Source organism: Nomascus leucogenys, chromosome 20 (assembly GCF_006542625.1).
Source record: "Nomascus leucogenys isolate Asia chromosome 20, Asia_NLE_v1, whole genome shotgun sequence".
NCBI classification, from domain to species: Eukaryota; Metazoa; Chordata; class Mammalia; order Primates; family Hylobatidae; genus Nomascus; species Nomascus leucogenys.
Window position 1 is genome coordinate 81,785,984 of NC_044400.1, and position 19,442 is coordinate 81,805,425.

The 19,442-nt window shown below is 47.2% G+C and overlaps 1 protein-coding gene across 3 annotated transcripts in view; it reads right to left on the bottom strand.

The window, feature by feature from the left end:
• NSD2 (nuclear receptor binding SET domain protein 2) overlaps positions 1 to 19,442 on the bottom strand; it is a 114,267-nt gene that overhangs the window by 12,899 nt on the left and 81,926 nt on the right. For 2 of the 3 annotated variants that reach the window (XM_030801368.1, XM_030801370.1), the window contains 9 exons: positions 18,238 to 18,369; positions 17,332 to 17,455; positions 15,943 to 16,143; positions 14,145 to 14,324; positions 13,636 to 13,792; positions 13,297 to 13,502; positions 11,451 to 11,554; positions 9,736 to 10,005; positions 8,353 to 8,469 (listed from right to left, as the gene is read on the bottom strand). In XM_030801368.1, coding sequence (XP_030657228.1) covers positions 8,353 to 8,469; positions 9,736 to 10,005; positions 11,451 to 11,554; positions 13,297 to 13,502; positions 13,636 to 13,792; positions 14,145 to 14,324; positions 15,943 to 16,143; positions 17,332 to 17,455; positions 18,238 to 18,369 — 1,491 coding nt within the window. The remainder of the gene's footprint in view (positions 1 to 8,352; positions 8,470 to 9,735; positions 10,006 to 11,450; positions 11,555 to 13,296; positions 13,503 to 13,635; positions 13,793 to 14,144; positions 14,325 to 15,942; positions 16,144 to 17,331; positions 17,456 to 18,237; positions 18,370 to 19,442) is intronic. The other variant, XM_030801369.1, reaches the window with a different exon arrangement.

Sequence of the window (19,442 nt, forward strand, 5' to 3'; positions counted from 1 at the left end):
CGCTGCTGCCAGCTTGATGGAGGTCTCCTCACCATAGCCTCAGGTCCCTTTCTCTCTGCCTTCCAGAATGTTGCCTTCCTTTTGGAAGGTGATCCTTTCAAAGATGTGTCATCTCTTCTTCCCAGGAACTCCCCATGCCTTCTTTTCCCACTGCTCCCTTTCAACCCTGAGCTCTGCTGGGAGCAGGCCCCAGGTGCTTGCTCTGGCTGCCAGGCCGCACTCCCGCATCTCTACACTCCGTGTTCAGGTGACACTGCAGGTCTCCAGTACTTTCCTCTGCCTGTTGGACTTTCAGTGGATGGGTCTGTTTGTCCCACAGTTTCAGTGAAGATGGACTTTGTGTACATTTTTTGTTCTGGAAGTGAGCAGCTGCCATCTGCTACCAGAATCCTATGTATAGATTTGTTTGGCTGTGAATCACATTCTCTTAGTTTTTTCTCTGAACACTACCTTTAGGATCTTTCCAATTGTCGGATGTGCATCTAATCTAGTTCTTCCTCTCCATGCTGTCTCCTGTGTCTCCTCCACCCCAATAACTAGAAACATTAAGGCCTGTGGGAGCCTTTCCTTGTTACTATGTACTGACCCTAATGTGAATCTTAGTCTTAACTCATACATTTAAACCACTTACATATATTGTGATTATTGACATTTTGATTTTTTTTAATCTGTGCTTTCTAATTACTATTATTTCTCCTTCTCCCATCTTCCTCCCGCAGGTTCTACTAAATTGACTTTTCTTCATTCTCCTGTTTACCCTTTAATGGTGTGGAAGTTACACCCTTCCACTTCTATTCATTTAGCAGTTTCCCATGTAGATGTCACATGTATAATTTAACAAAGTCTAAGGTTAATAAATCTCTTCCCTCCACCCTCTCAAAACAAGCAGCTCACCCTGGCATCACCACGCTGCCGGTACTCCCTGTGACTATTAGTGTTCAATGCCTCTTCCTTTTCATCCTCCTTCCTGCCACGCAGTCATCACCATCCATCGTCATTTGACACAACCTGACTTATTTAACACATATCCACATACCCACAAACTTGTCTGTTCACTGTTACTTCTTGGATCTCACATTTAACTTCTGACATTCAATGTTGTTCTTCCTAAAATATCTCATTATTTCGTTCAGCTAAATTATACTGATAGTCAGCTCTCTCCATCTTTGTCTGAAGTCACAGATAAGCAGGGCACTAGAATGCAAGGTCTAGGGTTATTTTCCCTGGTGTGTAATTCTTTTAATATGCTGCCAATTTGGTTTGCAAGTACAGATGCTCCACTTGAACCTGGCCCAATTTCTCTCCCAGATAGTATCAAAAAACTGAAATTTCCCGGATCACCCATCCTGACAATAAGACACCAGACTGACCACCTGCTGCCTGTTGACCAACTCCTGTATAACCACTTGAGTTGGCTGGGAAGATGGATTTGAGGCTGGTCTCCTGTCTGATGTCACCCACATGAAAGCCTTTCTTCTCTGGCAATACTGACTATGTCAGAGATGGGCTTTCCCTGCTGCAAGAAAGCAGACCTAGGCTGAAACCTCAGTGTCTGGCAACACTCTTACGATGGGGCTATGTCCCAATAAACCCACTGTTAAGTTGGAAGTATCTTTTTTTTTTTTTGAGACAAAGTCTCGCTCTGTTGCCCAGGCTGGAGTGCAATAGCATGATCTCGGCTCACTGCAACCTCCACCTCCCAGGTTCAAGCTATTCTCCTGCCTCAGCCTACTGAGTAGCTGGGATTATGGGCACCCGCCACCACGCCCAGCTAATTTTTGTATTTTTAGTAGAGACGGGGTTTCACCATATTGGCCAGGCTGGTCTCGAACTCCTGACCTTGTGATCTGCCAGCCTTGGCCTCCCAAAGTGCTGGGATTACAGGCGTGAGCCACCACGTCCAGCCTCTCAGGATATTTTTAATTACTGAGTCAATCTCTTTACTAGTTTTAAGTCTATTCAGATATTCTATTTTTTTTCATGATTTAGTCTTGGTAGTTTGTGTTTCTAGGAATTTGTCTATTTCATCTCAGTTATCCAATTTATTGGAGTACAGTTGTTCACAGTACTCTCTTATAATCCTTTTTATTTCCGTAGAAGCAGTAATAATGTCCTCACACACCCAGTTCTGATTTTAGTTATGTGAGTCTTTTTCTGTTTTTTTCCTAGTCCATTTAGTTAAAGGTTTGTCAATTTTACTGATCTTTTTAAAGAACCAACTTTTGGTTTCATCAATTTTCTCTAGTTTTCCAATTCTCTATATAATGTTATAACTTGATTATATAAGCTTAACTTCAATAACATAAAAACCCTGCTCCTTTACAGCTCTGTGCCCATCCTTTTCGGTCGCTCATATCACAAAATCACATCTTTCTATATTGAGTGCCCTAAAACACAAGCTAGTAATTCATGAGTAAAACTAGTAATACATGAGTAGCTTAAATTATATAGAAAACAAATTGTTAGAATTTACAAACTAAATTACAATACCAGCTTTTAAACTAGTAATTATTTTTTAAATGTATGGCTTTTTTTTTTTTTGAGACAGAGTCTTTGCTCTGTTGCCCAGGTTGGAGTGCAGTGGCATGATCTCGGCTCACTGCAAGCTCCACCTCCCGGGTTCATGCCATTCTCCTGCCTCAGCCTCCCGAGTAGCTGGGACTACAGGCGCCCGCCACCACGCCCGGCTAATTTTTTTGTATTTTTAGTAGAGACGGGGTTTCACCGTGTTAACCAGGATGGTCTCAATCTCCTGGCCTCGTGATCCACCCGCCTCGGCCTCCCAAAGGGCTGGGATTACAGGTGTGAGCCACCACGCCCAGCCCTAAATGTACGTCTCTTAAATCATGTAGACAACAAACAAACAAATGGAGTTATAAACCACTGTTACAACAATACAAACTTTTATACTGACCATGTATTTACTTTGAGATCTTTCTTCTTCATACAACTTGTAGTTACTGTATAGTATCCTTTCATTTCAACCTACAAGACTTCTCTTCATTACCTCTCTTGACCATTACTTGCAAGGCAGGTCTAGTGCTAAAAAACTTCTTCAGCTTTTGTTTATCTGGGAATGTCTTAATTTCACCCTTATCTTTGAAAGACAGTTTTACTGCATACAAGAGTCTTGGTTAACATTTTTTTTCTTTTAGCACTTTGAATACATTGGCCCACTGCCTGTAGGCCTTCAAAATTCCTGATGAGAAATTTGCTGATAATCTCATTGCGAATCCCTTGTGATATGGTTTAGCTTTGTGTCCCCACCCAAATCGCATCTTCAATTGTAATCCTCAGGTGTTAAGGGAGGAACCTGGTGGGAAGTGACTGGATTATGGGACGGTTTCCTCCATGCCATCTCATGACAATGAGTGAGTTCTCTCAAGATCTCATGGTTTTATAAATGGTAGTTTTTCCTGGGCTCTCACACACTTCTCTCTCCTGCCACCATGTGCAAAGGTACCCTTCACCTTCACCATGATTGTAAGTTTCCTGAGGCCTCCCCTGTTATGTGGAACTGTGAGTCATCAATTAAACCTTCTTTCCTTTATAAATTACCCAGTCTTGGGTAGTATATCTATAGCAGTGTAAAAATAGACTAATACACCTTGTATGTAATGAGTAGCTTTCCTCTTGCTGTTTTCAAGATTCTTTGTCTGGTTTTCGAAAGTTTAATCATCTGGAGTTTATTGAGCTTCTTTAGATGTTTATATTTGTGTGTTTCATCAAACCTGGGAAGTTTTCAGCCATTATTTTTTCAAAGTTGTCTCTGCCTCTTTCTCTCTTCACCATCTGGGACTCCCACAATAGACATATTGGTCTGCTTGGTAGTAGCCCACATGCCCCTTATGCTCCATTCACTTTTCTTCAATCTTCTTTTCTGTTTCTCAGGCTCAACAATTCCTTTTTTTTTTTTTTTTTGAGACAGAGTCTTACTCTGTTGCCCAGGCTGGAGTGCAGTGGCGCAAGCTCGGCTCACTGCAAGCTCCACCTCCCGGGTTCACGCCATTCTCCTGCCTCAGCCTCTCCGAGTAGCTGGGACTACAGGAGCCCGCCACCACGCCTGGCTAATTTTTTGTATTGTTTTTAGTAGAGACGGGGTTTCACCGTGGTCTCGATCTCCTGACCTCGTGATCCGCCCGCCTCGGCCTCCCAAAGTGCTGGGATTACAAGCGTGAGCCACCCACCGCACCCAGCCAACAATTCCTTTTTTTGTTTGTTTCTCTTTATAGGTTTTCTATCTCTTCATTGATACTGCCATTTTGTTCATACATGATTTTCTTGACTTTCTGCAGGTTTTCCTTTAGTTTTCTCAGCATCTTTAAAGAAGGCAGATGTTTTAGAGTGTCTGTCTAGTAGATCTGTCATCTGGCCTTTTAGGGATAGTTTCTGCTGATTTTGTTTTCCCTTTAAATGGCCATATTTTCCTGTCTCTTTGTAGGCCTTTGTTTTTTTTTTTTTTTTTTGCTGAACACTGGACATGTAAGTCTAATAATGTGGTAACTCTAGAAATTAGATTCTTCTTCCCCTTGCCCTAGGTTTGCTGTTTTTGTTGTTTTTATTTATTGTTCTTTTCTTTTGATTGTTGCAGGCTGTTTCTGTGCAGAGAATCAACTCAAGATGTAAATTTAAGGTCTTTCCAGATCTTTTTTGAGCCTGTACCTTTCCCTGAGCATGCACAGCCACTTTCTAATTTTCTAAATTTTCTTATTTTCCCCATAGTTGTTTTTGAATGTCCTGGTCTTTTAATGTCTGGCTCCCAAAAGGGGAAAAAGAGAAAAATGAAAGAGGGGGGCAATTGGTGCTGGCCCTTTAAATACTCTTGAAGATGCTTCAGCTAGAGGGGGAGGGGCTTGTAACAACTGAGGGAGGTGTGATAACAATGGCAGCCCACCTCTTTGTCTGCACCTCTGTGATCAGAAGCAGCAATCAGGGATCCTGAGCACAGATACCCACTATTTGGAGAAAAGGATCCTTCTTGCTCACCCTGAATCCCTCAAACTGTGTGCAAGGTGCTCCAAGAACACGTGCATGGCTGTCTGTGGGACATGGGTAGCCGCTGCTGTGCCAAGAGCTGAAACCAGAATTAACCCCAATTTGCCATCCAAGCCTCCCCTGGAAGTTGCAAGCCTTCAGTAGCTTCCAGAGTTCCAAAATGGTTACATCAGACAGGTCCTTCTGGTGCAACTGTGGTCTGGGTGGGGAGACAGCTTCCTGCTCTGCCATTATCCCAGGATCCTCTCAATGACTCTATTTTAACCTCCACTGTTGTTTGTTCATATTTGTCTGATTTACCCTCCATATCTCATTCTTTTCTTGTGGCGTCTAAAGCTCTATTCATGGCTTTAACCATTTCTAATACACTTAGTTTGCATTCTCCTTTCAATGTAGTCTTGTCACCTCAGGTTCTCACTAAAAGCAAAGCCTTCCCTTAGAGAGGTCTGCTCACGAGGGTCACCTTCTATTGTGCTTTGTAAACATTTCAGTAGAGCTCCTTTTCACATTTTTGTTTTGTTTAGAAACCGGGTTCTCATTCTGTCCCCCAGGCTGGAGTACAGTGACATGATCATAGTTTACAGCAGTCTTGAACTCCTGGGCTCAAGCAGTCCTCCCGCCTCAGCCTCCTGAGTAGCTGGAATCACAGGCGCGGCTAATTTTTTTTCTTTTTTGTAGAGATGAGGGTCTATGTTACCCAGGCTGGTCTCAAACTCCTGGCTTCAAGTGACCCTCCCACCTCGGCCTTCCACAGTGCTGGGATTACAGGCATAGGCCACTGTGCCCAGCTTATTTTTTGTTTTCATAGCAAATATATGAGGTATGAATTGCTTAAATGTCTCTCATGTGTCGTAGGCTTTATCTTTGCCTCAGTCAGGTACCTCAGGTGAATTACCACGTCAGGAACCAACTTGTGGGTTAAATGCTCAACCTGGCATTTCTTGTTTACTAATCAAAAGCAAACCGGAGTATCCACTTGGCATTTCTTACAACACATAAGTAGTTTACATTTAGACTCCAAAACATAAGGCACAGGCCTAGGGCTTCGATGTCTAACAAATAACCTCCCTGCCCTCCTCCCCAGATACAACAGAGAAGCATATTTGCTGCCTCTTGGGGCAAGGTTATTAGTCCCTTCCCTACGGCTAAAACCCTCCCAGGGGTCTACACAGGGTACTCAACTCCAGTTGGCCACCAAGCCTTTGAGCAAGACTTATCACTGGTCCCCACATGAGGGTTAAAACACAAGCTCCTGCCTGCTCTACACGCCATGGTCCTAGAGGCACTGTGTACAAACCCACTCTTGCCCTTATGGACCTGCTTTCCATCTTGCCTTTTTGCTCCAGCATTGCAAAGCTTTCCTGTTTACTTAGCAAGCTCAGACCCCTTATCTGTCATCCTATGTGGGTGTTGCTGAAGAGTCACTGGGGCTTGTTCTTTCTCTCTAGTTGTTTATTCTTGGTTTTCTGTTCATTTTGCACTTCAGAATCCCTGTTCCAATGTCATAGGGTATGCCAGAGCCCACCTCCTAGAGAAGACCTGTGTTGACAGGGCCCTGAGAGGAATGTGCTGCTAGCTCACCCCCTGGGTGGTGCACCCTGACAGAGCATGTGGGAGGAAGTGCTATCCACCTCTCTAGCTCTAGGGCTATTTCAAGACAATTCTTTTATTTAAAAAAATTTCATCAGCCAGGTGTGGTGGCATGTGCCTGTAGTCCCAGATACTCAGGAGGCTAAGGTGAGAGGATTGCTTAGGCCCAGGAGATCGAGGCTGCAGTGAACTATGACTGCGCTACTGCACTCCAGCCTGGGTGACAGAGCGAGACCTTGTTTCAAAAAAGAAAAACAACAAAACCTAGGAGTAAAAAAATTTAAAACCTAAGAAAAACATGGAAGAATACTGTAACGAACATCAGTATACCCTTCACTCATTCAGTATTAACGTTTTACCACATTCGCTTTTTCTATTTATAGATATATGTATACACACACAAATTTTTTCCCGATCCTTTGAAAGTAAGTTACCAGTATCTGACATCTGACCCTAAACACATCACAAGGCATTCTCTTGCGCAGCCACGACACTTTCCACGCCTATGAAATTTAGCATGAAGAACAGCCTCTTGTCCAAATTAAAATTGTTCCCACTGCCCCCAAAAGCATACTTTATAGCTCCTCATCCCAGATTCAGGCTCTGATCAAGAAGCACACACCTCCTCTGGGTACTTCTTTAGTCTCTTTTAACCCAGGATTCTTTTGTCCTTCGGGACACTGACTTCCTTGAAAGGTCTAAGCCCCACGACCTGTGATTGACACAGAGCCCAGTGCTCACCCGGAGCAGGCTCCACTGGCCACCGCTGCCCCACTACTGCAGGGGTAGGGGATATAGCTTCCCCAGGGACCACGTGACAAGGTTCCTGGAACCATTCTTATTTCCATAGCAGCCCTTTCTCTCTAGGTCTCATCACATCATCTTCCATGAATTGTTCAACATTTTTTATCTGTGATCATTTTCTATCTGGTTTGCATGCACTGCTATTAATCTACTATTTTAAAAATAGCCAGACTTTTCTGCTAGAGGACGAGCTTAAGGGCAACAAGAGGCAGAAAAATGTATTCTATCTCCCTTTCTTTCAAAGACCACTCAGGCACTAAGGAGGCCACACTTCCCCAGCTGAAGTCACCCAGAAGCCAAACCCTGCCGTGTGAGGGAAGGGATGACACACACCCCCACGGGGCTGTGGCCATTGAAGGAGGCACCCTGGAAGAGCCCAGCAACACCTGTCAGGTTCGGGCTGAACACTCCAGATGCACTGTCTTTTATCCACGCCCACTTTTACACAAATCATCCTATCCTCCTTTTCCTGAGAACATTGATCCCTCTAGCACCTCGGTTCCAAAATGCTTAGAAATACGGGCTTCATACAAGCAACAACCAACCAAAAACGATTCTGCTACACAACAGAGAAGATGCTGAGACCTTATCCAAAGAGCACTGAAAATTAAAAAATAAAATACAATCACTTTTTAAAAACAAAAGAAGATGCTGAGACTTCCTCATCTGTGTCCTGTCTACTTCCCTGCCTGTACTAAGGCTGCTTGGAATGCTCTGCATGCACACCCGGACACGCAGAGCCTCAGGGTGCCTGGGTGCTGACAGGTGGTTAGCTCTAGCCCTCTGGCGCAGCTGAAAGACACGCTGCACCTCAGAAGAAAACATGCAGATGTTTGAAAATAAGCAGCTAAGGAGACAAATGCTGGTGCTGCCACAGGGCAAAGTCCAATTCTACAGGTGACCATCAGGGCTCCAGGTCCAGCACACTGCAGAAGCTCACAGTGGAGTAACCTTCCGCATTACCTTGTCTATAGTGAGCATGTAGAAGTGGGTGATGTCATTCTCGTGTGCGTGCTTGATTCTTGCCATGCACTCCTCCTCGTCGATCAGCTCCCCAACGTACTCGTTAACAAATTCTCCCTGGAAATCACAAGCATGTGGCCATGACAAAAAGCGTGCTGACCAATCCTCAGTGTTGGGGCTCAAGACTCCCCATCATGGTCACTTAGAACGGGCACCGCACACATCAGCATACCTCCGTGGAGGGTGTGTACAAAGTCTCCATAAATTAAATTCAAAGGATCTCAGACATATCTGTATGTAAAGGTTGCCAATGAAAAATGTATTAAGTATTCATGCGGTGGCAACCTGCCAACCCTTGCTTCCTACACGACCTTGTCTCAGTAACCCACTTTACACAGTGATCCCCACAACAGAGAAAATGGCTACGAAGTATCTGAGAGGATATAAAGCAAGAGTCTGGGTGAATCAGCAGTCAGGCAGGGGAGGAACAAGGGTGCTGGGGAGGTGTTTCTAAGCAACCTTTTGTGCTGTTGCTGGAACTGGCACCAGGCTTATGAACTCTCTGTGCTGGGTCAGCCCTGGTATGGACCTGGGTCATGCCAAAACACATCAGGGTCAGCAATTCTACATGTCTGTTAGTCCCTGGATGTCCTTAGGACACAGTCTGGGAGCAGAGGCAGGAGGTCAACGGTCCTGGTGTCTACCAACGGCTTGGTCCTAGACTGTGCCAGGACCACCCCTCACAAGAGCAATCTCCTTACGCCTGCTGGTGAGTCCTCCCAGGCACCTGGCTGCTAGCCCAGAGGAAAGCGGGTCACTTCACAAATCTTCCATTTCATAAAAATAACCATCAGAATTCAGACATAAGGCATGCTTTAAGGGAATGTATGAGTTTTAGCAGATATCTTTCATGTAACGTTTTAAAATATTCAATTGTAATAATTCAATTCAAAAAAATATTTCAGGTCAGGCACAGAGGCTCTTGCCTAAAATCTCAGTGCTTTGGGAGGCCTAGGCAGGCGGATGGTTTGGGACCAGGAGTTCGAAATGAGCCTGGGCAACATAGCAAGACCCCATCTCCAAAAAAAATAAAATTAGGGCATGGTCATACATGCCTGTAGTCCCAGCTGCTTGGGAAGCTGAGGTGGGAGGATGGCCTGAGCCCAGGATTCTGAGGCTGCAGTGAACTACAATCATGCCACTGCCCTCCGGCCTAGATGACAGAGTGAGACCCTGTCTCAAAACAAAAACAAAAAAAAAAAACATTTTTTTCCAAAAAATACCATTCTCACATGAATACAAAACCACCACAAGCAAATCTAAGTCTAATTACCCAGTGAACTGTAATTTCTCAAAAGCAGGGGAGGGGATAATGACACATACCTTTCTGATGTCCCTCTTGGCGACCAGGCCCCACCCTTTGCCATCTGTCTTGATGATCTTGGTCTCTGGGTACTGGCGCTTGGTGAAGCACTGGTTCTGGCAGAACTCGCCCGCGGGACACACCTGCGGGTGGCACTCAAACATCAGCATCCTATTCAGACACTCCGAATCAAAGCCACAAGGATTCTCATCTGTGGGCTTGCAGTTGCACTTAGGGATTTCTGAAATATCCGCTGTGTAGATCTGGACTTTCCCGTAAGGCTTATTCACCTGCAGGGAAGGAGCAAGCTGTCTTGGTCCACACGTGAGAGCCTTCTGGATACCCTGGCACACCCACCACTGCCTTGCCTTACCCAGCCTCCAGGTGGCCTTTTAGAAAGCTTCAGAGGCCCGGCTAGGACACACTCCTCAGAACGGCCCTCCCCAGATCCCAGAGGAGCTCTCCTCTGCCTTCTTAGCACAGGAGGCAGGCAGGGCAACCCAACACCCTCTCACATTATTTTATCTTAGTGTCTGTGCACCTCGTTGATGAACAAGACCTGACACATATCCAGCCAGGCCGTTGTAAGATGAAGAGAGAAAATGCATGTTGACTGCTTAGTACACTGCAGGGTGTCCAGCAAACACTGGGTAAGAGCTCTTCTGAGCAGCTTCCCGACCCATCTCTCTGACTCTTCCTTTACCAAGCACTAGCAGCGAGCCACATGAGAGTCCACCCCAGGGGGAGCAGTGCTGGGCAGGACGGCACAGCCTCTGCTCTCATGACCTTGTGGTTTATTATTAGTGACAGACAAGCAACCAAATAATACAGCAGTAGAGACAGCTGAAAATCAGCTGGGGTAGAAATGCATAATCTTAGGGAAGAGGTGGCGAATGACACCCTTTTCACTGCTGTGGTGTGACAAACTGTACACTTTGGAGAACAATCTGGGAATATTCCCCAAGAATCTAAACATTTCATGCTCTCTGACCCTGTGATTCTGTTTCTGGGAATCCATCCCAAAGAAAATATTATATAAAGATGAATACAGAGCACTTTCTTTACACACAAAGATATTGACTGCAGCCCACATTTTACAAGCAAAGGCAGAGCACCTGACCTCCAGCGCACTCATCACAAACACTCGTCAGGAACCGCCACAGGGCTCCTGGGGATGGGGCCCAAGCCGCACCAGCTGTGAGCAGGCAGCCCTGAGGGCCCTGGAGCTCTCACAGAGCCCTGCCCTGGCTGCACTTCCTCCTGCTCTCCTGCTGGGGCTCTCAAGCTCACTGGAATAAACACAAAACTGGCAAGCCCCCCCACCGCCCCCCACCCCGCCACCCTGGTCTCTGATGTAGAGATCTACGTGTTTGGGGCTCAGTCGCTGAGCCCTGGCCCCACGTGACTGACTCCCAGCACTTGGCGACAGTCTGGTGCAGGTGGGAGGCTCATCCCTCAGCTCCTCATGCTCCAAGCAGCCCGGTCAGGACTGTCACCCCAACCCTTCTCTAAGCTACCAAGCCAAGCCTCACGCTCCAAGGCGGATCCAAGAACCCCCATGCAGATCCCCCCATGCCATTTGTTCATGGTCTCTTGTGTGGCCATCCATGCCAGGCAGCACAGATCCTGGCTGGTGACAGTCCTCTCCCCAGCCATAGCCTGGGTGTGCCTGAGAACCTCTCACGGCCCTCGGGGAAGACTCCCTCCACGCGCGCACGCAGCTCCCGCACGCCACCTTGATGTGCTTGTATGGTGGGGGCTTGCGCTCGCTCTCCTGTGTTTCTCGGGCTTCCCTCTGAAGCTTAATTTCACGAAAACGAGCTTCAGCTTCTTGCAGTGCTAAAAAGTCAATGAAATAGGAGTAAAGATTTTAGTAAATAAAGGTAACTACCTTTCAAGCTCCATATTTTTATAGTTCACTCTAAACTTTCAATGTTAAGTATAGTTTCTGGTTCCCATAAAACTAGAGTCTATGAACAACTGTCAGTGGGCAGGTATTTTTAAATGCGGCCAAGTGTGTGAGGCAGAGGAGTGCTCAGAGAACAGCCATCACCTCTCTACAAGGCAGGCCCAGGGCAGAGTTCTGTCAGGAGCTCCCTGTCCTCCACTATGGCCTAAGGACAAAGCACCAGGGTCAAAGCCTGGGACTTGCTGTTCTCAGACAGAAAATAAAAATGCACCTGAGGCCGGGTACAGTGGCTCACGCCTGTAATCACAGCACTTTGGGAGGCCGAGGCAGGTGGATCACCTGAGGTCAGGAGTTCAAGACCAGCCTGGCCAACATACTGAAACCCTGTTCTCTCAAAAAAAAAAAAAAAAAAAAAAAAAAAATTAGCCAGGCATGATGGCAGGTGCCTGTGGTCCCAGCTACTTGGGAGACTGAGGCAGGAGAATTGCATGAACCCAGGAGTTGGAGGTTGCAGTGAGCCGAGACCACACCATTGCACTCAGCCTGGGCAACAGAGCAAGACTCCATCTTAAAAAAAAAAAAAAAAAAAAAAAACATGCAGCTGAGCTCCTCTCGAAGCGAAAGGGGTTCTGAGAGATGAACCATAGGCTCAAGCAAGAACAAAGGAAACACAAACCCCTATAATCCGTCCCGAGAAGGAGGCCAGCCCCATGTCAACACTAGACGTGTCCTGTGGTCTGCCCTGTTTTTGCAGCCGCAAGTCAGCCACAAAGGGGTCTGGCTCTACAGGACACCTGCATCCACAGTTAGGAGACGTCACCGACAGTTGCACCAAACACATCAGGCCACCTCTCAATTTCGTCTCGCCCTCTTAATAATTTTTTAAAATCTTTCAATACCTACCCATTCTTTATGAGATCTCTGAGTGCCCACCATGCACTCCTACCACTCAGTGCAGCCTGCAAAGCTTTTGGCAGCATGGAGCTAGCAGAGCTTTAAATACGCGGGTCCCCGCCTGCAGCCACACAGGAGCGAGCACTGACCCGGCTGCAACACAGCATGTGCTTCTCCCTGAACGAGCCACATGCACACACCTCGGGTTTTCCCTACTGGCCTCATTCTCTCTTGACCTATCATAAATACCAGTTCCTCCAGTGAAGGGTCACATCCCTATCCTGCCTCCCTCAAACGTGGGTCATCAGCCGGCCATGCCACATCGTTGCTCCTGCCTCCCACCCCCAGCTGGGGAATCAGAGGCCAAGCACCTTGTCTGCTTGACCACCCCTGATTCCTCATGCACTGAAAGGTAAAGCGAGCCCCCAAGAGCCCGCTGCACAAGGTCCAAACAGGACCCTTCCTTCAGATCTGCATTTTACATACAGGCAAGCCATGGAACATTTCTGTAAATTAGTACTAAAAATAATTTCTGAATAACAGGTTTACAGAATTTTAATGAAATTAATCACACAAACCAATGTTACAAAAGTTATCAGTGTATCTTACTCTATGCTCAACAAATAAACCAGACTGCAAACATTTTCCTAATTTAAAAATACAGATTGAATGCTTAGTCCAGTATTTTCTATAAAGATCAAGTTTTAAAAAAACAGAAATGAGGGGTAAGAAAATGCACGAGAGTGCTGTCTCACTCTCTATCTGAAAATCTCCGTACCGTTTTTGAAGACTCTTCCGATCCCTCTGACCCCCTGGTAGCGGCTGCCCCGGTCCCCCTCCATGTACGGGAACACTCGTGCCTGATGCGTCCAGTAATAATCTTTAGACCCAAAGAAAAACACAGGGAATTCTCCAATCTCGTGCTTCATTTTCTGAATATTTGGGGGAACATTTTTGGGATGGCAAACTTCTGCCGGCCACCATCTATTATAAATATTAAAAACAGGATTCACAGACTCCTCAGAGAGAGCGATAATAATTTCAATACTTTAAGTACTGTAAAGCGAACACATGTGAACAGAAAAGAAATAAAAGCATACGATTCTATGTCTCACACCTGTAGTTCCCAAGTTTCACCCAAATGATATCTTGGAAGTGCAGCTTCTTCCCAGCCCTGCAGTCATTGCAGAACCAGCTGCCGTCAGGCATCTCGATGTTCAGGCAGTCAGGGTGGAAGGCCGCTGGGCAGGACTCACAGCACAGAAGGCTCCCCCCTGCAAGAGGAGGGTGAGGCGGCCAGGCTTAGCCATTCTGCTATGGCTCAGCCCAGATTCAGTGCTTCACAAGGTACACTTATTACAGCCTTAACTTATAAACATCAGTTTTAAAACAGCGATCCGTACATTAGCACGAGAGCAAATGTCATTTTCACCACAAATAATTTCCTGTATGTTTGCAAAATGATTACAATTAATTTAGAGCTACTGTGATATACTATGAATGTGAAGACGCACAGAACACTGTCAACATCAACGAACACAGCGCAGACAAGGAATGAGCCTGCCTTGATACGTGGCTCCTGGGAGTGTGAGAGGCGTGTGCCGCAGACACTCCCAGGCCCCTCACCTTTGGAGCACACGAAGCACCAGCTCACGTTGACGTGGGCGTGGTGTCGCTTCCCCTTCCGAGCAGTGAAGTGGGCAGTGCAGATGATGCTGTTGGAGGCGATCACTGAGCATCCTGCTGCCAGACAAGCATCCCCGCTGTGATAGGCAACGGGGCAGCGGACACACCGCATCATTTTACCTGAAGGCAAAGAAACACACCCTAAGGACCCCAAACATTGACTCCAGTCATAGTGAAAAGAACAACTAATAATTACTCAGCCTCCACGAATTTGAAAAGTTAATGCTAAAATGAAATGGAGGTATTTGATTTAAAAAAAGCTTTCAGAGCAAAGGTGCTTCAAAACAATGTTTGAGAAAATGGTCACACATCTAAAATGCTGCGTTTCTCAGCCTGGGCGCTGCAGGCATCTGGGGCACGTGGGCAGCCGTCCTGGGCATTGTGCAGTGTTGAGCAGCATCCCTGGCCTCTACTCACTAGATGCCAGGAGCACATCCCCAAACTATCCCCAGACATTGCCAAATGTCTCCTGGAGGACAAAATTGCCCAATAAAAGAACCACTGGTGTCAAGAAGTACAGACAACCTGCCACCCTCATCCCACACACCTAACATTAGATAATCCAAATGTAATTTGATTTAAAGATGTTTTCTTACATATAACGGGCCATTAAAACCAGAGCAAACAGGCTGGGCGTGGGGCTCATGCCTGTGATCCCAACGCTTTGGGAGGCTCAGGTGGGAGGATTCTTTGAACCCAAGAGTTCAAGACCAGCTTGGGCAACACAACAGTGAGACCTCGTCTCTACAAAAAAATAAACAAAACTAGCCAGGCGTCGTGGTCCACACCCGTGGTCCCAGCTACTTGAGAGGCTGAGGTGGGAGGATCACCTGAGCCTGGGAGGTCAAGGCTACAGTGAGCCATGATCACACCACTGCATTCTAGCTTGAGCAACAGAAGGAGACCCTGTCTCAAAAAAAGGAAAAGAGGTCAGAGAAGTGGCCTAATAGTTCAAGACCAGCCTGGGCAACATGGTGAAACCTCATCTCTACAAAAAAATACAAAAATTTGCAAGGTGTGGTGGCTCATGCCTGTAATCCCAGCACTTCGGGAGGCTGAGGCGGGTGGATCACCTGAGGTCAGGAGTTCAAGACCAGCCGGACCAACATGATGAAACCCCGCCTCTACTAAAAATACAAAAATTAGGTAGGTATGGTGTCGCGTGCCTGTAATCCCAGCTACTGGAGGGATGAGGCAGGAGGATCGCTTGAACCTGGGAGGCGGAGGTTGCAGTGAGCTGAGATCGTGCCACTGCACTCCAGCCTAGGCAACAGAGGGAGATTCTTTTTCTCAAAAAAAAAAAATTACAAAAATCAGCCAGGTGTGGTGGCATGTGCCTGTAGTTCCAGCTACTCAGGAGGCTGAGGTGGGAGGACAGCTTGAGCCCAGGAGGTCAAGGATGCAGTGAGCTGTGACCGCACTGCACTCCAGCCTGGGTAACAGAGCAAGACTCTATAAAGAAAAAAAAAGCCAGGATAAACAAAATCTATCAAAATGGTCCAAAGGTTGCCCCTCTCCTATAGTTAAGCATCTTCAGGGTGATATTTAGGATGAAAAGAAGGAAAAGGGAGACAGGTCTTTTGTCAAAGAAAACCCAACCCAGCCGATGTCCAGTTAGTCACTCAAGATAATTAATGCTCTTTGGTGACAATCCCAACAGTCCACCTTCCCAAGCGCCCATGGGCCTGCGTCCGGCCTGCATCTGACCCGCAGCAAGGCTGCGCAGGTGCACCTGTACCTTTCGACGGCCTTGGGTTTGAAGGGTTGGAAGCATGGCAGCTCACACAGCTGTGGAGGGGGCAGCGGAAACCACGGCTCTCAAATACAGTCAGAGGGTATTTTTTCACACAAGCCTCATGGTAAAATTTTCCACACTGAGTTACCACACAGCGCTTAACATCTGTCTTGCTCTCTTTACACACGAAACATGAGTGAATCCCTAACAAAAAGTTAAAGAAGGGGTGGAGAGAGAGGTGCAAAGAACAAGAATTAAATTGCAGTTCTGAGCCACTAAAATCAAGCGACTCCTCTTCACAGGCAGCCATGCTGCTAAAGCACCTGGCCCTGTTTCCAACCTTGCTCACTAGTCCAAGCATTCTCCAGCAAAAAGATCCAGCCATCAAGGATTACCTTGCTGCGATCTGAGCTCCAGCTTCACCTGAAATACAGTAGAATCTTACTAGGCAGCCTGGCTGGGGAGGCCCAGTCTAACTGGCAAGAAGCTTGAAGGAAGGGGCTCCTATGAAAAGAGGCCTTTCCTCCTTGAGAGCAGCTGGCCAGTGGTGGAGCAGTCACTTCTGATTCTGGGCAGGCAGACAGACACTCCCAGAAGTGAGGTGCTGCTGTGGGACTGCCATGGCCTGGGAGACTCTCCAGGTGTCTTCCTGACCCAGGAAGTGTTCTGACGTGAGCTAGGAGACTCCTTGGGCCCGGTGAGCAGGCAGGAAGGGCCATGGCCTGGGAGACTCTCCAGGTGTCTTCCTGACCCAGAAGTTTTCTGACATGAGCTAGGAGACTCCTTGGGCCCGGTGAGTAGGCAGGAAGGGCCACGGCTGTGCAGGTGTCCTCTCATCATCCTCACAGACCCCAGACTGTGCCGGGCAACACCTGATGCAGTAATACGGAGGCAGAACAACAGCACTGACAACCCAGGACAAGCCTGGAGCTGTTCTTTCTGTTGAAACTGAGGCTCAAGGTAACACTGTGTCTTCATAAAGAACTCCATGTTCCTATGGACTTCAGCGTTCGGTGACCAACCAGGTTACCTGTACCCTTAATGCTGCACTGTCTGAGCGGCAGTGACCTGTGGTGGCCGCCTCACACACAGCACAGGCTCAGGCCAGCCCATGGGATGAAAAGCCCATGACCTATCATCCCGCCACCCTGCCCGCCACCTGATGGAAAGGTACCAAGGGGGCACATACGACTGAAATCAGAGCAAACCCTGCAGCTACTGAGAGGTGGGTACACCTGCCAGGTGTGGGCTACAAGCTCCAGAAAGGGCCAGGCAGTGGGGGTGGGGAGGGAGCTTGTCCTCTGCAGGCACCTCAGGGCAGGACTTTGTGCAGGGGGTTGCAGGAGCAGGTGGCTGGCCAAGCTGCAGAGCTGCCCACCCGTGGGAACTTGCCTGAGGCACACTCGCTGCAGGTGAACCTCCCTTCTGGCCTCCGGGAAAGCCCAAGGCAGGCGAGGTGGAAAGCTCCGCAGCAGGGTCCTTCACAGAGCAGGAGGCTGCCCGGCTTCTCACACAGCTGCAGGGGCAGAGCAGGCGGGTAAGCAGCGCCCGGCAGTCCCTTCTGCACCTCTTACCACAAGGGAAGCCGTCTGCTTCTGTCTCCAGTGGCAGAATATCCAATTTTGCTACTCAAGGATATACAATAACATGCATGGGCAAACGTCTGGCCCAAACAGGATGTACAAATACAGTATCAGATTAAAACCAGATGACTGTTACAGAAAGGGGCCAGTCCTCAGCAATGGCAAAGGAAGTAACAGGATCACAACCCTGAAGGATACATCCAACATATTTCAAATCAGATTTGAAAATCAATAGAAATCAAAGCCACCCTAATCCAAATGGCAGGTGCCACGCTGACTGCAGGCAGTATTCACACTTCCCATGCATCGACTGCCTGGCATGGAAGCTCCCATGCCATCTCCAGCTGACGGATGGGGCGGGACTGAAGCACAGAATGTAGGTGGCCTGTCCAGTGTGCATGTCATCGGTGAAGCTAAAACAGGCCTAGCACCTCACCTTTTCCAACAGGAACTTTATGTATGTGTGTGTGTGTGTGGATTACATGATGTGTATACAAATCTCATCCTACATGTGAATTATGGATGTTAATGGAGGTAACTTAATCCCAGGATTCCACTGAGAGTCAGTCTGACCCCTTCAAAACAGAGATCAGTGAGTGATGGTGAGATTGGGGAAGAGGTCTGGTGGGAAGAGAAAAGACTACAAATTCGCTCTGTGTACCGGGGCCCCAGTCAGACATCTGCATGAGCACAGCGGATGCTGCCTTCTCCTCACCTGGCACACATACTCCTTTTTGGCAGTCACTCCTCGCTCAGACTTTTTGGATGAGACAGACACTTCAGTTTGTGTTTCGTCTGCACTTTCATATGGGGACTCCGAGGGCTCGTCTCCCAGGCTGTCCGAGACCTAGAGATGAAGGAGGCGGATGACAGTTCACTAGTCGCAGAACACAGTGGGTGGCCATGCCCTGCAGGCAGGCTCGTCCTGCCCAGCCCCACCACCCTCCAGTCTTTCCAACACTGGTCCTGTACCGCCAGTGATTTCACAGTAGAACCATCATCAACTGGTTTTTGTGATAATGCAACCCGTCAATTAGGCTATGTAGAAAATTCAAAAATGGACTTTATTCTACCTAGTATTTAGCATATATATGCATATAAGAGGCATATTCCTTAAAATGAAGGAAGTGTTATGAACATCCAATTTGCTCTAGTAGGTGAACTAAGACAGGCTTTGGGAACAAGAATCTTGGCCCTTCTTACCTAGTCTGTTCAGGTTCTACTACTCTAAGGTGGGAGAAACATGCTAACACCAAACGAATGTGTAAAGGAACCATGGATGAAGTAAGTGTCAGCCTCATCAGGTGACCGTGCTGTCCAGCTGCCGCTGGGGTGGAGACCACGCATCCTTTCAGAAGTATGTGCCTATGCGGGGGTGCAGAGTCAGGAGAGTCTTCCGGACTCACACCACAGGCTGACCGTTTGGTTTCTCTTCTTCCTCCCATTGCCTATTTGTCCTGATATTTCACAGTTCACTTGTTCTCCCCACCAGAGAAGTGAGGTGGGCAAAGCCAAGGTAAAATCTACCTACTTGATTCACATCTAGGTAAAAGGCCTGAGATAAAGGCATGGAATCCCTGAGCGAGTGGAATGGCTCACACGTTGTATCTCTTCTGCCTCTCTCTCCCCTTCATTTAATAGAAATCACTGAAGACCAGGCTGAATACAGCCTCACCCTCATGTACACAGCATTTCACCCTCACCTGACAAGCAACATCAACAAATATTTAAATGAATAATAGAGAATCTTCTTGTCTGTCAAATCAAGTGTTTAAAAAATTTGGTTTTTATTTGATGTTAGGTAAGTAAGTGTTGAACACTGAATTCTGGAGATGAAACAGAGCAAAAACATAAACTACATTTCCTGTACACCTCAATCATCACAAAAACAAGTAATTATGTTATCGGCTTGCTGTTTGC